Source organism: Dipodomys ordii, unplaced genomic scaffold, assembly GCF_000151885.1.
Source record: "Dipodomys ordii isolate 6190 unplaced genomic scaffold, Dord_2.0 Scaffold180, whole genome shotgun sequence".
NCBI classification, from domain to species: domain Eukaryota; kingdom Metazoa; phylum Chordata; class Mammalia; order Rodentia; family Heteromyidae; genus Dipodomys; species Dipodomys ordii.
The window spans coordinates 1,626,970-1,647,623 of record NW_012267396.1 but is presented as its reverse complement, the minus strand read 5'-3'; the positions used below and the strand labels follow the sequence as shown (position 1 = coordinate 1,647,623).

The following is a 20,654-nucleotide window of genomic DNA, read 5'->3' as shown; positions in this document are numbered from 1 at the left end:
TCTCTCAAAACCTCTGCCTGGTGCATGCCACGAGCTCACCTGGATGGATGTAAGTGGAGACCTCCACGCGACTTCCAGATCCTTTCTGTGAGGTGGTCACCGACAGAGAACCAAGATGCGTAACCGGGCAGGCCAACAGAGTGGGGGTCAGGCGTCCGTATCCAAGCCACGTGAGGACCCCAGAAGCAGCAGCCGTGTCCTGTGCAGATGAGGAGGGACAGAGGCAGGGTTGATATTTACAGCCGGCTGTGTCAGGTCGCTGGGCTCCTGTCCCTCTGGTGATTCCAGCCTTGAGCAAGCACGCCCTTTCCCTTGGGGATGTATTGCTGCACAGAAAATGATTTCATCTGGCTGAGTCTTTGGTCCTCTGATAGCAGGCTGTCAGGTGAGGGAGTCTCTATTACCCCCCCCATTCATTATGTGACTTCAAAAGGTCTAACTTCCTCACACCTTTTCCAACCCTCAAATAAAGTTGTCTTCAAATGATAACTTTCTTGACTTGGTGACTGCTGGCTGGCCCAAAGTACTCAATGTGTGGTGGACACCATTTCTGACATTTTCAAGAAAAATTAGTGGGGCTGGGAAAGTGGTTCAGTGGTAGAGTGCTTGGCTTGCATGGGTTTGATTCCTCAGCACCATATAAGCAGAAAAAGCTAGAAGTAGTGCTGTGGCTCAAGTGGTAGAGCGCTAGCCTTGAGTTGAAGAGCTGAAGGACAATGCTCAGGCCCAGAGTTCAAGACCTGCAAAAAAGTAAATAAATAAAAGAAAAAAAGAAAAATTAGGGTCCTTGACCTGTGATCCCTTAATATAAAAATAAAAATTAGTACACTCCTTGGCTATATATTATTTTTTCCCAGTTAATTAAAATACCGTGCTTATAAAATATGTCAAAAAGCTGTTTACTCAAGTACGTATAAACACTTTTGTCAGTCATGGAGCTTGAACTCAGGTCTGGACATTGTCCTTGAGCTTTTGCTCAAGGCTATCACTCTACCACTTGAGATACAGCGTCACTAACGGCTTTTTCTGTGTATGTGGTGCTGGGGGAATTGAACCCAGGGTCTTCATGCAAGCTAGGCAAGCACTCTGCCACCAAGTCACATTCCCAGCACTTATAGACACGTTTTTCAAGCAAAGTGATAAGTGCCAAAAATGATACAGGATTCCATGGTGTGTGCATTAGAGCTTGAGATTTGCAATGAAAAGGAACTGTGCAGTCTGACTTCTGATAAAAGTTCGTTCTTTGTGGTTGGCACTATTTTGAACCTCGTTGTGCATTTGCACCAATTCAGGTTGGAATGGTTGCATGATTGGCTCTACTGAGCACCTTAGGTGTTCAGATCTCAATAGGTGCATTTTTCCCCATTGGTCATGGGAGCTTGAACTCAGGGCCTGAATGCTGTCCCTGAGCTCTTTCACTCAAGGCTAATACTCTACCACTTTGAGGAAGAGTGCCACTTCTTGGTTTTTTAATTGGAGATGAGTGTCATGGATTTTCCTGCCCACGCTGGCTTTGAACCATGGTCTTCAGATCTCAGCCTCCTGCATAGGTAGGATTACAGCTTTGAGCCACCAGTGCATGTTAGAGGAGACAGAAATATTCAGATAATCACAATGAACAACCTCTTATACAAACTAAATATATGCTAGTAAAATAAATGTTTTTAAAACCAAGATAAAAAGAATATGAACAATAAAACAAGAAATATTCAGATGATTACAAAGCAGAAAAACCGTGAGGGCAAAAGCTGCATTGTAAAGACAGAAAGCAAAACAGATATCCAGCTTTTCTTCTTTTTTTTTTTCTGTTGGTTTTGGGGCCTGAACTCAGAGCCTGGATTCTGTCCCCAAGCTTTCTTGCTTAAGGCTAGCACTCTACCCCTTTGAACAACAGCGCCAGTTCCAGTTTTCAGGTGGATAAGAGTCTTAGAGAGACTTTCCTGTTGGGCTGCTTTGAAACCTCAATACTCAGATCTCAGCCTCCTAAGTAGCTAGGATTTCAGCGCCCAGACTTTTTCTTCATTTCTATGATCATGTTTTAATTGTACTAAATAGCAGATTCCATTAGGACTATTTTACATGTATGTCATGAATTCCGTTATCTCTCCTTAACCTACCATGTCCCACTCATTTGATCATGTTTAGGGTCGGTTTGCAGTTCTTTGTCTGGTTTGCGTTCATTTCCTTGTCGTTGCTGTTTGTTGTTGGGGAGCTGTTGGCTTTCAGAGGAGTCACGTTGCTTTGCTCTTTCCTTGGCTGAGTTTCTGCATTGGGATTTGTATATCTGATCAAGTCACGGGCAGCATGTTTCCCATTGCCTTCCACTCCCAGTGTTCAGGAAGGGCAGTCTGCAACAAGGGTCAGTTCCTTACCACTGTGCTGAGGTTACAGCTTAGGACTCACTGAGCTGTTCCCACATGCTCAGAGCACTGGCTTTAATCCTCAACACTTGGAATCTCCTGGCCAAGGGTCAGGTGTCTGATTCTGGGCTACTTTTCCAACAGAAGCGTTACCCTGAGAGCTACTGCTGGTCACTAGGAGGAGCTTTTCTCTCTGTGGGATAAACATTTCCATGTGCCTCCTGTCCCCTCCATTTGTGTTGCCAGGGAGAACAAGTATTAAAATCGAGGGGCCACGCCCCGGTGCATGGGATGGTTCAGCATCTACCATAATTTCAGTGAATACATTTGTATTCACCCTTGCATAGCACCCAGCTTCTTTACTTGTCCATTTATAGGCTAATTCTTGCTTCTCATCTACCAGGCAAGTCTGCTGACTTTTTCCAGGACAAATCAACCCATTCTGAGACAGAGTTTGCATCTGTAGATGAGGAACCTCCTACGGTATCAGTCCAGGCAGTGAACCGATTCCGTTCCTGTGTGGATGAGGGCCATAGCCGGCTGTTTTGCTGGTTGTTGGGCAAGGCCCACTTTCAGCACTGGGAGCTGTCCTCCGTTATTAGCCTTGTGGGCATTGCACAGTGCGTTGGGTCACGAGCCATGCCCAGAGGACAGGCATGGTCCTGGCGGAGAGCACTTTCTGAGACATTGCTGTGTTCCCCACCTTCATGATGTTGCCATTCTGTCTGAATGCTTCCATCTGGTCTACCCATGGGCCCCATTCCCTTATCCATCCCTAACCCATTTGTGCAAATACACGTTGAGATTCCTCATTGCACTGACTGCAAAGAGTGCAAAAGAAATCAGAGAATTCTTATAAGTTGTTAAACCCATGACCAAAAAAAAAAAAAAGAAAAGAAAGAAAAAGAAAAAAAGAAAGAAGCTGGGCACTGGTGGCTGTCATCCTAGCTACTCAGGATGCTGAGATCTGAGGATCATGGTTCAAAACCTAGCCCGGGCAGGAAACTCCATGAGTCTTTTATCTCCAATAGACCACTAGAAAACTGGAAGTGATGCTGTGACTCAAGTGGTAGAGCATTTGCCCTGAGCTGAAGAGCTGAGGGACAGCACCCAGGCCCAGAGTTCAAGCCCCACGACCCACCAGAAAGAAAGGAAGGAAGGAAGAAAGAAAGGAAGGAAGGAAGGAAGGAAGGAAGGAAGGAAGGAAAGAAAGAAAGAAAGAAAGAGAGAAAGAAGAAAGAAAGAAAAAAGGAAGGAAGGAAGGAAGGAAGGAAGGAAGGAAGGAAAGAAGGAAAGAAAGAAAAGAGCTGGGTACTGGTGGCTCACTCCTGTAATCCTAGCTACTCAGGTAGCTGAGATCTGAGGATTATGGTTCAGTCAACCCAGTCAAGAAAATCTGTGAGACTCTTATCTTTAATTAGCCCTGGAAAATGGAAAATGTGACCCAAAGTGGCCCACTGGCCTTGACCAAAAGAGCTTAGGGACAGCACCAAGACCCTGAGTTCAAGCTCCATGACTGATGAAAGAAAAGAAGAAAGGATGGAAGAAAGGGAGGCAGAGGAAGGGAGGAAGGAAGGAAAAGAAAAAGTTAAACAGAAAAATGTGCATGAAGAAATCTGAATAAGTCTTCCATAATTTTCAAACTTTTCAAAAATAATAATGATAATGAAATGACAACTGTTGTGTTAAGAACAGGAAAGTTCTACTTGTTTGGGAGTTCATTTTTTGTGTTTTTTTTCCCTCACATCAAGATAACAGAACCGGGCACTAATGGCTCACGCCTGTCATCCTAGCTACGTAGGAGGCTGAGATCTGAAGATTGCAGTTCAAAGCCAGCCAGGGCAGGAAAGTCCATGAGACTCTTCTCTCCAATAAACCACCAGAAAACCGGGAGTGGCGCTGTGGCTCAAGTGGTAGAGCGCTTGCCTTGAGCTGAAGAACTGAGGGACAGCGCCCAGGCCCAGAGTTCAAGCCCCACCACTGAACAAAACAAAACAAAAGTTATCACAGAACATCCCAAATTGACGATCTGAATGTGTGTGTTCTCAAAACCCAAGAGAAGGCGAGCGAGGGAGAGGGGAAGGACACATGAGACTTACTCAACAAAGGCTCGTCAGGCTCCAAGTGTGGGAAAACTTTAATTGAGATGTTCTTAGGAGGTTAGGTCTCTGGAAGTCCAGAGACTCATGGGAAAAGAGTGGTAGTAGAGAGAAAAGACTCGCTTGCTCTGGTGGTCCCTTGGGACCAGAGGGTTGGCATGGAAAACGTTGGTGTAGAACAAGGCCCGACAGGGAAACGGTGAGTTCGGCTGTGGAGTAGCCAGAAGGAAATGTACAGAATGAACAGACACCCAGAGCTGTGAGCAGCCTCCCCTGGCATCTCTCAACGCAAGCAGCCTTCCTCCAGGCAGGATTTGCTCATCTCCTTGGGAGTGCTGTCTCATCTGGCCTCCTGCCTTCAGTCTCTTGTCAACCACCTCAGGAAGAATACAGATTTGAGGGTAGAGAGACCTTCCATTCAGAAAACCCACTCCGGTAAGTCTAAGAACCCGGATGGTGTTGCAGGATTGCTTCACAGAGATGGAAGGCAAGAAGACAAAAATATGTACCGCAGGTCGCCTTATGAGTCATGGTGACCCGGCCTGGCCAGAGGGAAGGTTGTGGTGGTTGGTTTGCTTGCTTGATTCAATCAGTGTGTTTGAGTTTCGAGGCTAGAGCTCTATCACTTGGGCCACACTTTCTTTTCTGGCTTTCTGTTTGATTAATTGGAGATAGGAGTCTCACAGACTTTCCTGCCTTGGTTATTTTGGGTCTGTGATCCTCAGATCTCAACCATGATGACAACAGTCATGAGCCACCAGTACGTAGCTTGGTTGACTCTTTCCTGTTTGAATTTTTGTCTGATTCTTCCCTTTGACTCTGTTTCTCTAATCTGGATGTCAGCTTGTTCTAGCAACCAAAGAACATGCTTCGTCTGTCTTCATTTGGGGGAAAAAATTGATCTTTTGTTATTCTGCTAGTCCGCAACCCATATAGTTGGAATCTAGCCAGAAACAAAGGGCATGTTTTCTGTCTTGCAACTGTTCAGGGACTATCTGAAATAGGTAGATGTTTACCCGCTTAAGAGTATTTCATTGGTTGGGAAGGTGGCTCAGGGGTAGAGTACTCGCCTAGCATTAGGGAGCCCTGGGTTTTCGATTCGGAAGTGGTGCTGTGGCTCAAGAGGTAGAGAGCTAGCCTTGAGCAAAAAGAAGCTCAAGGACAGTGCCCAAGCACGAGTTCAAGCCCCAGGACTGGCAAAAATTCATATCTCTCTGTCTCTTTGTCTCACTGTTTCTCAATTTCTCCTCCCCCCCAATCTTTCTCCCTCTCACACACTCTCTCTCCTAAGCAATGTGTTGTCTTCTTCACGCCTTTAAGTGTTTATTAGAGCATGGATATCAGGTTTATCCTAGGCAAGCTCTCTAGAACAAAGCTATAGCCCAGCCTATTTTTTTCAATGCTTCTTAAAACACATTGTAGAGAACAGTTCTAGTAATATTCATATATATGTATATATGTATGTATATATATATGTATATATATATAATATATATATATACATATATATATATATACACACACACATATATATGGCTTCAAGGTTAGGTAAGAAATCTGCAACTTGGAATTTCTGGGCCCAATTCATGCTTCCCTTTGGAGAAACATAATTTTCATCAGCCTGCGTTGTGCCCTTTCCTTGATCATAGTGATTGTGCAAAGGCCATGATATTTACACGTCACCAGGATTATGTTTCCAGGTCGTGAGTGGGCAGCAGCGGGGTGAGCAAAGGTGCGTGGAGAAGGTGGAGGAAGGTGAATGTGATTAAATGCCTGTATAAAAATAGAACAGTGGCTGGGCACTGATGGCTCATGGCCTGTCATCCTAGCTACTCAGGAGGCTGAGATCTGAGGATTGAAGTTCAAAGCCAGCCAGGGCAGGAAAGTCTGTGAGGCTCTTCTCTCCAATGAACCACCAAAAAATCAGAAGTGGTGCTGTGGCTCAAGTGGTAGAGCGCTGGCCTGGAGCTGAAGAGCTGAGGGACAGTGCCCAGGCCCAGAGTTCAAGCCCCATGACTGACAAAAAAATAGTTTTTGAAAAGCTCCTAGTGTCTAGAACTTGAGCAGCAATGCAATCCCTCTGCTCATTATTTTTAGACTCTTGTGCATTCTGTATTCCGAACCTTGAAGATCTGAAATGAGCATCTTCCCTGAGGGCCTTGGCTGAGCAGACAATGGAGAATGATTCAATGGACTTCTTTTTTTCTATATTCCATTTTCCATCATAGGTTATTTTTTTCAGTCATGGGGCTTGAATTTCGAGTCTGGGCGCTGTCCCTCAGCTCTTCAGCTCAAGGCAAGTGTTCTACCACTTGAGCCACAGTGCCACTTCTGTTGTTTTTTTTTCTGTTTATGTGGTGCTGCGGAATCGAACCCAGGGCCTCATGCATGCAAGGCAAGCGCTCTACCACTGAGCCACCTTCCCAGCCCTCCATGGTAGTATTTTGTCCCAATCATTTCCTGCATGGTACTTTCTGTCCTTGTAACAAACATGTATACCTGTTTTCTTCATGTCTCCATTGCATAATTGTGTCACTCCTTTTTTCTCTGTTTCAGTTAATCACTGCAGCTCTGTGAGATCAGAGAATTACACACAGATTTCAGAATTTGCCCTACTGGGAATTTCAGAAGATCCCAGAGTTCAGCCCCTCCTCTACGGGCTCTTCCTGTCCATGTACCTGCTCACCGTGCTCGGGAATCTGCTCATCATCCTGGCCACTGTCTCTGACCACCGTCTGCACACGCCCATGTACTTCTTCCTCTCCAACCTGTCCCTTCGTGGACATCTGCTTCACCTCCACCACCGTCCCCAAGATGCTGCTCAACCTCCACACGCACAGCCGGGCCATCAGCTACGCGGGCTGCATCGCCCAGATGTATTTTTTCATATTCTTTATAGACTTGGATATTTTCCTGCTGACGGTGATGGCCTACGACCGCTTCGTGGCCATCTGTCACCCCCTGCACTACGCGATCACCATGAGCCCTCGGCTCTGTGTGCTGCTGGTGCTGATCTTCTGGGTCGTGAATGTCCTGTATTCTCTGTTACAGAGCCTAATGGTGCTTCCACTTTCTTTCTGTACTCATGTTGAAATTCCCCACTTTTTCTGTGAACTTAACCAGGTGGTCCGTAGCGCCTGTTCTGACACTTTTCTTAATGATGTGCTGATGTATTTTGCCACTTTTCTACTGGTTTGCTGTCCCCTCACTGGCATTCTTCACTCTTACTCCAAGATCATTTCCTCTATCTGTAAAATCAATTCAGCCCAGGGGAAGTACAAGGCTTTCTCCACCTGCGCGTCTCACCTGTCTGTGGTCTCCTTGTTTTACTGCACGCTCCTGGGTGTGTACCTCAGTTCGGCGGTGACCCAAAACCCTCATTTGTCAGCCACAGCTTCGGTGATGTACACGGTGGTCACCCCCATGCTGAACCCCTTCATCTACAGCCTGAGGAACCAAGACATCAAGAGGGCTCTGAAAAGACTTTTTGATATGAAATCTCTAAAAGGCCAACTTTATTGAGACTCAAGAAACCACCATGATTGCTGAACTCAGATCCTCGAGGTCAGACCTCAGATTCTGTGATCAATGGAACTGGAATTTGTTCCTTTTCTTTTATTCCTAGGATTTCTGTTTCATTTTTTTTTTCCTTCTGGGCTTAGCATCACTGTGATTCAAACACAAAGCCCATGTCAGTTTCCTTCCTTCTCTGTGATAGTCAATCATATCCTTTCTGTTATTTTCCATTTTCTCAGACTCTTGTAACTCTGGTTCAGAAGTTTTTTATAAATTCCTGTTTGTTTGTTTGTTTTTCCAAAAGGACAGTCCTCTAGGAACTATTTCTTCTCAGGTGGTATAACAATAAACACCTTTCTTCTCTTTTACTAAACATTTTTTTCATAGGCTGTACTCGTGGGGAGGGAACTGTATTCAAAAAGAGAGGCTTTGTGATGGATAAAAATTCCAAAATATTCCACATAGAGTAAAACAAAATCCAAAGTTCTTCTGCTGGGCATTGGTGGCTCATACCTGAGATCCTAACTACTCAGGAGGCTGAGATTTGAGACTCTTAGTTCCAATTAACCATCAAAAAGCCAAAGTGGAGTTGTGGCTCAAGTGGTAGAGTCAAAAAAAAAAAAAAGCTTGCGGATAGTGCCCAAATCCTCAATTCAAATCAAGACCAGCAGAAAAAAATGGTCCTGGGAAATAAATAAGCCACATTGGCCAATGAACTGAAGAGACCAGAAATAAATCCACATTGATAGAAAATTAATTGTTTCACAAAAGATTTAGAAATGGCATTGGAAGGTCAGTATCTTCAACTGTGTGGTGAGAAAATGTGATATCATTAAGTAGATCAAAGAAGTACACTCCTGCTAGCTCATGAGAGACAAAAAATTCAGACTCAAAGATGAATAAAAAATGTTAAACTTTCCAACTGCTCACAAAATAAAATAAAATAAAAACAAGATAAATGATATTAGGAACCTTGTATGGGTAAAAAAAATAATTTGGATAAACACCAAAAGCATGAAAGCAAGTGTCAAAACAGACAAATGGAAAATATACTACTGCACATCTTTCATCAGAGTAAACAACAACCTGTAGATCTGGGGAAAACATTTATAATTTTCTTTTAGTTGCTGGTCCTGGAGCTTTGAACTCAGGTCCCGGGCACTGTCCTTGAGCTTCCTTTTGCTCTAGCATTCTGCCACTTGAGCCACAGTGCCACCTCCAGCCTTTTTGGGGGGTGGGGAGGGTAGTTTATTGGCCATATGAGTCTCGTGGACTTTTCTGCCCAGGCTGGCTTCAAACCTCCATTCTCAGATCTTAGCCTTCAGAGTAGCTATGATTACAAGTGTGAGCCACTGGCACCCAGCTTTCATGTATGACTAGTTATCTTACTAAAATTAATAAACTAAATCCCTAAGAATTGTAAAAATCCACAGCAACAACAACAGAAAAATCGAATACTCTGACTAGAATACAGTGGGTAAACCCCAGGGAGAAAGATGAGTATTACGTATTTCCTCTCCCATTCAGACTCTTAAACATGTCATGACACTTATAGGGGTCACTGGAACATAGGGAGGAAAAGTGAGTGCATGGAGGTATAGGAATACTTGAGGGCTGGGTTGTCAGGTAGAGAGAGATAGATGTTCAGCCAACTTTCCATACTTGTATGTAAGCATATTCTTTTATATGCTTTTTACACTTGTGTGACAATGGAAATATGTAGGACAAAACTTACATATTATACAATTAAGAACATTCATAACAGCTCTTTCCAATAAGAACACATCAAAATGGCCAGCAGACACAATCAAACCCAGAGTGGAATAGCATCCCTACCCCCACTCAGAATGACAGATGGTAAACAGAGTGGAAAAGGTGCTTCTGGGCTGACACTAGAGGTTTCTGCCATGTGGCCTGGCCTTTGATGATCCACAACATGGCAGACAACAAAACATACCCAGGAAGAGGAGGAACCAAGGGGCCTCAAAGACAATGCTGGTGGGATGTAAATGAATGTACACATTCACCACGGAGATCTGCGGCCCAGGATCAGGTGATCAGCGTGGCCCCAGGCCCCGCCCACTGGAGGGGGCGGGGCCTCGAGAGGCTGATGTCACCACCATGGGTGTGCTGCTGGGGGGCGGGGCATGCCGCTGGAAGGGGGTGGGGCGTGCTGCTGGAGTGGGCTGGGGCATCAAGCCCCACATGGCGAGCTGTCAAGAAGTGATTGGACTGTAGGCAGCTTGGGGGAGGGACATGAATGAAGGTTGGAAACCTTCAGGCAGATGAAACCATGAGTCCCATTGGAGTGGGGAAGGGCGCAGCCTATATAAAGGTGTGTGTTCCCAACAACGGGGTGAATGGAGAGACAGACAGCAGGAGGGGAAAGCCTGCGGGAGCCAAGCGGGGCAGGCCTGTGAGGAGGCCTGAGGCCTGGGGAGAGGCCTGAGGAGAGGCCTTTGGGGAGACCTGAGGAGAGGCCTGTGGAGAGGCCTGCAGAGAGGCCTGAGGAGAGGCCTGAGGCGAGGCCTATGGGGAGACCTGAGGCCTGGGGAGAGGCCTGTGGAGAGGCCTGAGGGTTGGGGAGAGGCCTGTGGAGAGGCCTGCAGAGAGGTCTGAGGAGAGGCCTGAGGCGAGGCCTATGGGGAGACCTGAGGCCTGGGTAGAGGCCTGTGGAGAGGCCTGTGGGGAGGCCTGAGGCCTGGGGAGAGGCCTGTGGAGAGGCCTGTGGAGAGGGCTGCGGAGGAGGCCTGTGGGGAGGCCTGAGGCCTGCGAAGAGGCCTGCGGAGAGGCCCACAGAGAGTCTGTGCGGAGGCCTGAGGCCTAGGGAGAGGCCTGCAGAGAGGCCTCTGGGTATTGTGCCCAAGTCGCAGGACCCCACCAAGAAGACCACCAAGAGTCAGACATTCCAAAAAGCAAAAGTAAGGTTTTGTTTAGACGGGCTGCAGCTTGGGCCTCATCCTACACTCTGACACAGTGGAGCCTAGGAGGAGAGCCCCGAGCTAAAGATTTGCAGGGCTTATAAAGGCACACAACCAGGTGTTTGGATTACCACCAGGTGTTGCTCTGCTAGCTGAGATAAACAAGCAACAAATGGTCACTGCCTCATGAATGGAATTACTTTAGCCCTTCATGGGGAGGCCTGAGGCCTGAGAAAAGGCCTGTGGAGAGGCCTGTGGGGAGGCCTGTGGGGAGGCCTGTGGAGAGGCCTGCGGAGAGGTGCCTATCGGAGCAGAGCTGGGCAGGCCTGTGGAGAGTACAGAGGCCTGCAGAGAAAGAGGAAGGAAGGGAAAGGAAAAGCCTTCCCCTGTGGAGCTTTGAATCTTTGGAGCTTTGGAGGTCTGGGGTTGGAGGTTTGCAGACAGACTAATAAAGGTTGGGCTGCCCATTGGAGGCTTGGAGGTTTGGTGGTTGACGCTGCTCTTGGTTCTGGGTATCTGGCTCAGGACAAGGTAGTCGCAGGCTCCCTTTCTGTTGTATAGTGTAAATAATTTTTGCCACCTTTAACCATGCCTTGGTGGATTGTCTCGCTCTTTAGAGGTCACAATTCCGTCAGTCAGATCAAGCCACCCACTACTTGGCACAAAGCCGAAGGGAGGGAAAGCAGATTGACAAAGACAGGTGTGCTCTCTTGCTGGGAGCCAAAGGCTCACCCCTGTCATCCTTGCTACTTGGGAAGCTGAGATCTGAGGATTGTGGATCAAAGCCAGTCCAGGCAGGAAAGTCTGTGAGACTCTTAACTCCAATGAACCCCCAGAAAACCAGAAGTGGCTCAAATGGTGGAGAGCTTGCCTTGAGCTGAAGAGCTTAGGGACAGTGCCCAGGTCCAGTGTTCAAGCCCTACCACCACCACCACCAGCAACAACAAAATGGCATGGCTAGGTTTTGTACTTAGTGTTCCTTGGGAGATAGATGTCATTTGAAGGACATAAAGGCAGCAAAATGAGCCACATGGCTATCTGTGGCCATGTCAGGAAGGCAGAAATAGTGGTGCAAAGGCCTTAAGGAAGTTGCCTGAGTCACATACATCAGAATTCACAACAGAGTAAGATGGGATCCAGAAGGAGCTTGAGAGGGATGTTGGGAGGATTTTTCCAGGGGATGTGGAAGAATGCGGATGCTCCCTGAAGTCTTGGAGTGTGAAGACATGTGAAGTACAACAGTGCCACATCAGCCTTGCATTTCAGATTTAGGTAGCTTTATCAAGGCACAGTGGAAGCACAAGGAATTGCATAGAAGTGACCTGCAGGACTGGATGAGCTACACATGTGAAGGCGATGGTACAGAAAGGCTGGTCACCTCCGGTTCTCCTCTACCTCCATTCATTTCATTGCATTGCATTGTATGTGGTAAGACTGCTTCACATAAGCCAGGCATTGGTAGCTCACACCTGTAATCCTAGCTACTCAGGAGGCTGAGATCTGAGGATCTCGGTTCAAAGCCAGCCCGGGCAGAAAAGTCTCCGTGACACTCTTATCTCTAATTAACCACTCAAAAACCAGAAGTGGTGCTGTGGCTCAAAGTGACAGACTGCTAGCCTTGAGCACAAAGAGCTCAGGGACATCACCCAGGCCCTGAGATAAAGCCCCACAATCGACCCCCCCAAAATTCTTCACATGAGATCTAGGCTCATAGAAAATTCTTTTTTTTGGGGGGGTGGTCCGGTTGTGGGGTCTGAACTCTGGGCCTGGGCGCTGTCCCTCAGCTCTTCAGCTCAAGGCTAGCTCTCTACCACCTGAGCCACAGCACCACTTCCAGCTTTTTTTTCTGCGTATGTGGTGCTGAGGAATCGAACCCAGGGCCTCATACACGCAAGGCAAGCGCCCTACCACTCAGCCACCTTCCCAGTCCAGCTCATAGAAAATTCTGATGATACTTAGGGCTAGGAAGCTTTTGTGTCTATGAGCTTTTCCTCAATAATTAAGTCTATGTCCACTAAAAAACAAAACAACCAAAAAACCAGACTCCCCACTTTCTTCACATTGCCAGCCCATTCTGTGCATGCATGAGTCTGACCGCTCTAGATAGACACATTGGATAATGCAGTATTAGGGTTTCAGCGACAATCCTGTGCTTCAAATTAGACCATGCCCTGACTTCTCTCTGCTGGTTAGGGTGCAGTGTCTGTGTTGATGCCTCGGCCTCTCCACTACAGCCCTTCCTAAAGGTGCCAACCTTTGCCATCATCCCAAGTCTGCATATTTCATGTTCCAACCTTCCCACATCAATCAGAAGAACAAAGCCAGAGGAGAAAGTGATTCGCCTGCTTGTCCAGGATGGTGTACAGGCACAGCGCATCTTCCTGCACACTGAATCTGTCTTACATGCTTTTGACCAGTGTGTTAAAAAAATCAGAAATCACTGGGCCCTCCCTCCACAGCTCAGATCCTTCAGCGTTGTGCTGTGTGCGCTTTGCCTCCGGGGATTTTGTTGGGTTTCTCCGATGTTGGTTCCCTTGGGTGCATGTACTTAAAAATCCCACGGGCTAGTCTGCCTATGATTGAAGAAATCTTGCTAAGGGAATTCTAAGTAAACGACAGATAATGCAGTTATATGGCTATGTGAGGGAAAGTGAAAAAGGAGTTCAAGAGGAAATGAAAAGCTGGGCACCAGTAGCTCACACCCGCAACTCTAGCTACTCAGGAGGCTGGGATCTGAGGATCACAATTTGAAGCCCGTCAGAGCAGGGAAATCTGTTAGACTCTTATCTCTAACTCACCACCAAAAAAGCTGGAACTGGAGCTGTGGCCCAAGTGGTAGAGTGCCAGCCTCAAGCTGAAAAGCTCATCAAGTCTGCCTGGCCCTGAGTTTAAGCTCCAGAATTGGCACAAAAATAAGGATTAAAGAAAGATGCTTCAGCAGATACCTTTGGGTGTTGAATTGCCTGGTGAAATGTGGCACCATGAGAACACTGAGCCAGGATGGAGGAGAATTTTAAATATGAGAATAAAACCTGCTCCCCAGCCAGGGCGCACCACACTGAGAAGACACGGTCCTCCATCGGAAGTCCATGAAAGAAAGCCACAAGTGACAACTCAGGTACTTTCCCAACTAAAAGACTACATGGGGGCCGGGCACCAGCGGCTCACGCCTGTCATCCTAGCTGCTTGGGAGCCTGAGATCTGAGGATCGCAGTTCAAAGCCAGCCTGGGCAGGAAAGCCCATGCAACTTATCTCCAGTAAACCACTAGAAAACCGGAAGTGGTGCTGTGGCTCAAAGTGATACAGTGCTTGCCTTGGGTGAAAAAACTCAGGGACAGCACCCAAGCCCTGAGTTCAAGACCCATAACCAACCACCCCTCTTTCCCCCAAAAAAAGATTACATGGGACTTTAGTTTCCAAACTAAATTTCACACATAAATTGGAACATCTGATGACTCTCATTAATGAAGTTGTTTTGCATAATCTATCTTATTTGAAATGAAGTTATTTGTAAACACCAAGCTTGCAGGATGAAGAAGGAATTCCAGGTGTATGTGATTCAAAAGAACCTTTGGAAAGATTGGGGAATGGTCCCACGGACAGACTCAGAACCCAGACATGGGATACAGTTTAATTGAGAAAGTACTGCAGCTGAATTGCAGAGAGAAGCCGAAAACAGAGAAACTCCAGGAACGTCATAGAATGGGACAACTTCTACCGTCAAATGAAAAACCACATAAATGAATGAGAGATCCCACATCCGGCCTCCGGCCACCACTGCTCCAGTCCCCGCACAAGGGGTTTTGCTTCAGGTACAGAGTCTTCTCAGGGCGCTCTTGAGATCTTGGTTCCTCAGGCTGTAGATGAAGGGGTTCAGCATGGGGGTGACCACGCTGTACATCACCGAGGCGATGGCAATGGAGTGAGAATTTTGGGTCACCGCAGAGCTGAGGTACACCCCGAGGACGGTGCAGTAGAATAAAGAGACCACGGAGAGGTGAGATGCGCAGGTGGAGAAGGCCTTGTACTTGCCCTCGGCCGACGAGATGGCCCGGATGGAAGACACGATCTGGGAATAGGAATACAGGATGCCCGCCAGGGGAAAGCACACCAGCAGCAGCACGCCAAAGTAGATCACCACGTCGTTGGGGAAGGTGTCCGAGCAGGCCAGGTGGACCACCTGGTTCAGTTCGCAGAAGAAGTGGGGGATTGCCAAGTGGGTGCAGAAGGTCAGCCGCAGCACCATGAAGCTCTGCAGAAGAGAATCGGTGATGTTGATGAGCCAGGAGCCCAGCACCAGCCCCACACACAGCCGGGGGCTCATGATGGCCGTGTAGCGCAGCGGGTGACAGATGGCCACGAAGCGGTCGTAGGCCATCACGGTCAGCAGGAAGATGTCCAACCCGGAAAAGAGGACAAAAAAATGTGTCTGGGTGATGCACTCTTCGTAGCTGATGGCCTGGCTGTGCGTGTGGAGGTTGAGCAGCATCTTGGGGACGGTGGTAGAGGTGAAGCAGACGTCCACGAAGGACAGGTTGGAGAGGAAGAAGTACATGGGCGTGTGCAGACGGGGGTCGGAGGCGGTGGCCAGGATGATGAGCAGATTCCCGAGCACTGTGATCAGATACATGGACAGAAACAACCCAAAGAGACCAGGCTGCAACCTGGGGTCTTCTGAAATTCCCAGAAGGAGAAATCCGGAAACACGGGAATCATTCTCTGGTCCCATGTGTTTCGATGTGCCTTCGTGAAGGAAAAAACACAAAGGGAGAAAGAACTGAGTGCAGGGTGTAAACGTACAAGTAAAAGGAAAGAGCTAAGACCAGGTAACTGAGTGATCACGCAACCTTATCAGAGAGAGGCAGGTGCAAGAAGAGGGATACACGGGAGACGAATGTGAACAGGACAAGTTAACTTGCACTGGGTGTTCTAGAAAGACCAGGGGAGGGAGGGTACAGAGTTATCTACACAAGTTTGTATCTGGAAAGAGCCATGGCCAGTGCAGAGACCAAAGGAAGGGTCTCCATTCAGACCCCCAAGGCCAAAAGGAAGGTAGGGAGAAGAGAAGACAGCAAGGGATGGAGAGTGGTGGAGATAAAGCCCAGCCCGTCACCTCTGAGACCTCAAGACACGAGGGGTCGCTCAGCAGGTCGTGTTGCGTTTCCATCCTAGATAACCACAGGACTCCCTGGGGACGCCGAAGCATCTCTTGGCTATTTCCATCTGTCACTGTCTGTCCTGGCCACGAGGCCTCCGGTCCCAATAATAAATACGATGCTCCCGAGATGGAAAACTCACATCGTCGGCTATGACCTAGACAAAGAAGAACATAATAGAGAATGATTCTCTAATATAAACACCAGAAACAGATTTAACATTTAATACTAACACTAACAGGTGTATAATTAGTACTTAATAAATACTACTAATCTATGACTAAATACAGATTCTGTTTCTATACCCTAGTCTCAGTTCATACAGGCATGTAACATGGGCGAGTTTGTATTCTTCAAGTTTTATTTTATTTCTGCTATCTTTGAGGTTTTTTTCCAAAGGGGTTTTGACTCACTATAATGATTTGTGAGTACAAGGCTTTTTTTTTTTTTTTAGTGCAGGTCCTGGGGCTTGAACTCAGGGCCTGGGCCATGTCTTTGTGGTTTTTTTACTCAAGGCTGGTGCTCCACCAATTAAGTCACAGCTCCACGTCTAGCTTTTGGTGATTTATCAGAGATAAGAGTCTCATAGACTTTCCTGCCCCTGCTGGCTTCAAACACGATCCTCAGAGCTCAGCCTCCTGAGTAGCTAGGATGACAGGCGTGAGCCACCGGTGCCTGGCGGTGCAATGAATCTAGATCAGTGTCCCCTGTCCCATTGCTCTCGCCCATCTCTCCCAGCTTAGAGTTTGTATTCTAATTAAGATGGAAAAGCACCGAGTTAAATAAAAGCTGAGATGAATGATTCTCTATCCCAGGGAAAATGACATTGGGAATCACATATTTTAGAAAAACTCCCAGGGTTCCATGCATGCACACACACACACACACACACACACACACACACACACACACAGAGAGGCAAGAACTCCAATGGTTTAAATCCTTTGAATAACTAACTTACAGCCTAACCACACGAATACTAGGAAATTGGAATCTTGGGTATCAGGATAGATGAGGTCATTGGGAGGAGGGTAGATGAACGAAGAGAGGAAACAATCATAATATTCTATGAGTATATGTAAAAATAGAATTAGGATGGGCGGAAATGGGAGGGAGGGAATGAAAGAGAATGTGGGAAAAGCTGATATTAAGCAAAAGGAAGAAATGTACTTATCACTCAATGTGTGTAACGGTAACCCGCTGTCTAATACCTTTAAAACAACAATAAAACTAAAAAAATAAGTAGAATTAGGGAAATTGAGGGGATGGGTGGGAGAGATGGGGAGGAGATGGAAGGGGTAATAATTGGTGGGGATGCATTGCTCTCACAAACTGACATGTTGAATGGAAACCCCTCTGTACAACTACTTAACGATAATGTTTTTAAAGAAAGAAAAAAGAATCTGAGCTGCATTGAAGACCTCATTCTGGAAATTAATTGGCACATTTTAAAGAAGCATTAAGGAAGTACTAAATTTAAAAAAAAAGATGGACAAAAATAATCATCTTGAATAAGGCAGGATGCAGTAAGGAAAGTATTTTGCTATGTGAACTGTTTAATTGCTAGGCACTTTCAATCATAAAGAAACCACTGGAAATTTTCTGATAATAAGCTAGAAAGAATGATCCCTGGAGAAAATGGCCAATACGCAAATCAATATGGTCACCCGTGTCAGAAATCACTTCATTGTTTCGCTCTTCACGAGCAACCCCCCTTGGTAACTTTTCTTAATTGGCAGCTAAGGTCCTTGAAGACTTGGATTAGAGGAAAATCACTATCCTCCTCTCAATTCTCTCCCACCAGGCCCTGGCTTTGCTGTCTCTTTCCTATCAAACTTGACCTTGCTGAGTTCTAGGTCTACTTCCCTGTCCAACCTGGTGATAAACACATCAACCTGGTAATCAAACACGCGAACCAGTCACAGCCGCCTCTCAGTTCTGGAAAGGGTGTTGAAACGCATTGTGCCGCCATAGACAAATGTTCCCGGCGTCCACCTCTCAAAACCCCTCCACAGATTCTCACCTGGGTGAGTTGTTTCGGATGAAGTCTCAGCCTGGAAACGCTAATTCCTCCTTGGATTGTCAATGATGCAGACTTTTTTTTTTTTTTAAAAAGTGATGCAATGAAACAGGCCAGCAAGAAATGGCCACGCATCCGTCCCCTAGCCAGATGTGGACTTCGGAGGAAACAGCTGTGTCCTGTCCAATCCAAGGGGCTGGGGCAGGGGATGTGAATGTGTTCTTTAGATAGGTTTCTCTCTTGTTAATCCAGTCTCCGGGCTCCAAAGCATTTCCCTATGGGACTTTGCTTTGTACACAAAGCAATTTTTTTTCTTCCTGACATTCTGGACCCAAGACACCTGGATGATTTTCGGGTGAATAGATGTTTATTAATAATTTCCTATGACCACTTCTGCCTATCAGAGGCATCAATTTCCAATACCTCAATCTTCAATCTTCAATTAACATTTTCTCCAAAGTCGAAGGCAGGTGAGCCACTGTTGGTTAGCTCTACTCAGTGCTCCCACAAATTCTTATTTTGTCGGCCATGGGCTTGAACTCAGGGCCTTGGTGCTGTCCTTGAGCTCTTTTGCTCAAGGCTAGCACTCTACCACTTTGAGCCACAACTCCACTTCAGGTTCTTGAGTGGTTTATTGGAGATAAGAGTCTTGTGGGGACTTTCCTGCCCAGGCTGGCTTTGAGCTGTGATCCTCAGATCTCAGCCTCCTGAGTAGCTAGGATGACAGGTAGGAGCCACTGGTGCCTGGCCCCCAAAACTTTTTTATAAATATTGGGGAGATCTCCAGGAATTTTAATATAGCTTTTTACTCAAGAAGGAGTGATGAGTGATTCCGTGACATAAAATCACTACTACAATCCTTGACTTCAAGGTATTTTTCCCAAAATAAAAATCATGTTTGAAATACAAGATGAGAGTTTTCATATCATTTGTATTTGTGTGTGTGTGTGTGTGTGTGTGTGTGTGTGTGTGTGTGTGTGCTGGTACTGGGGCTTGAACTCAGGGTCTGGGCACTGACCTTGAGTTTATTCACTCAAAGTTGGTGCTCTACGACTTGAGTACAGCTACACTTCTGGTTTTCCCTGGTTAACTGAAGATAAGAGTGTCAGGGACTTACTGGCCCAGGCTGGCTTTGAAATATGATCTTCAGATCTCTGACTTCGGAGTAGCTAGGATTATAGGCACGTCACTGCTGTGATGTGTGTTTTTTTTCATCTTTGACAATTCAAAAACATATAAATTCTGTAGAGCTGTCTATATATATCATTATAAATAAGAATTCCATGATTTGGGGCTGGGCATGTGGCTTAGTGGTAGAGTGCTTGCCTAGCATGCATGAAGCCCTGGGTTCGATTCCTCAGTGCCACATAAACAGAAATTGCTGAAGTGGCGCTGTGGCTCAAGTGGTAGAGTGCTAGTCTTGAGCAAAAGAACCTCAGGAACAGTGCCTAGGCCCTGAGTTCAAGCCCCAAGGCTGGCAAAACAATAATTCCATGATTTGGTTTAGTTTTGGAGTTTATGGTCCAAGACCAGGACTCAAACTCACTGATACTCTCTCTCACTCATTGGCTAGCACTCTACTACTTGAGCTATGACTCCAGCCCCCCCCAAGTTTGTTTTCTTTCTTTTTTTAAAATAAAAGTCTATTCTTTGTGGTCTGTTCAATGGTGACCCTCATCGACAGTCACATAAATGGTGTTCTGAATTATAAGTGAGCTTCCCCACTGGGTCCTTTGTTAGTAGTCAATATATAAATTCTAAAGGAAGAGACACAATGAAAATCAATAAGGGTAAGATCCTGAAATTTTTTTAAATATATTTTTATTGTGAAAATACTGTACAGAGGGGTTACAATTACATGGGTAAGATAATGAGCACATTTCTTATCAAGCACTGTAGCCTCCTGCTTTGTTTCCCCTTCCCATCCCTTCGTATTCCCCCCCGTCCCCCCCACCAAAGTTGTAAAGTTCGTTTTTCGACATAACGACTTGTACATCTCATTGTTGCAATGGGTCCTCCTGTAGCCCTGTTTTAACAATTTGATTTTTCCCTTCCCCTCCACATATACCAACATCATATATAGTGAAAGCAGGGGTTATACCATGGGGGAGGGACATACAAGGCAACAAAGACATAATCTTATAAATATGTTAGAAACAATCACATGAAAGATCTCTCTCTCTCTCTCTCTCTCTCTCTCTCTTTGTCAGTCGTGGGGCTTGAGCTCTAGGCCTGGTAGCTATCCCTGAACAATTCAGCTCAAGGCTCATGCTCTACCACTTGAGCCATAGCACCACTTCTAGTTTTCTGGTGGTTTTTTTTTGTGTGTGTGTGTGATTAAGTGATTACATAATTTCCCAACTTTCACAGTATTGTGGAATAATGATGCTCATTTAAAGTCACAAGCTCATACTAACTTTCCTGGAGTAAATTGTCTATAACACATAACGGTGTACACATATACACCATACATGTGATTAGCATCATGGGGATATTTAGTAGTGGTTCGACCAGATGAGTGGGAGTTCTTTGTTTCTTAAGTCCTGTTAATTTTGTTGTATCACCTAACATTTTGGATTTA

General features: G+C 46.2%; 1 protein-coding gene and 1 pseudogene across 1 annotated transcript in view; one reads left to right on the top strand and one right to left on the bottom strand.

The window, feature by feature from the left end:
* The window catches only part of LOC105999066 (olfactory receptor 7A10-like), a gene marked incomplete at its 3' end in the record, with an annotated part of 47,132 nt that extends 31,506 nt beyond the window's left edge, over window positions 1-15,626 (bottom strand). Inside the window, exon 1 of the mRNA XM_013033954.1 lies at window positions 14,919-15,626. Within this exon, the coding sequence (XP_012889408.1) occupies window positions 14,919-15,626 (708 nt within the window). The remainder of the gene's footprint in view (window positions 1-14,918) is intronic.
* LOC105999039 lies at window positions 4,618-11,797 on the top strand (annotated as a pseudogene).
* Window positions 15,627-20,654: the final 5,028 nt, after the last annotated feature.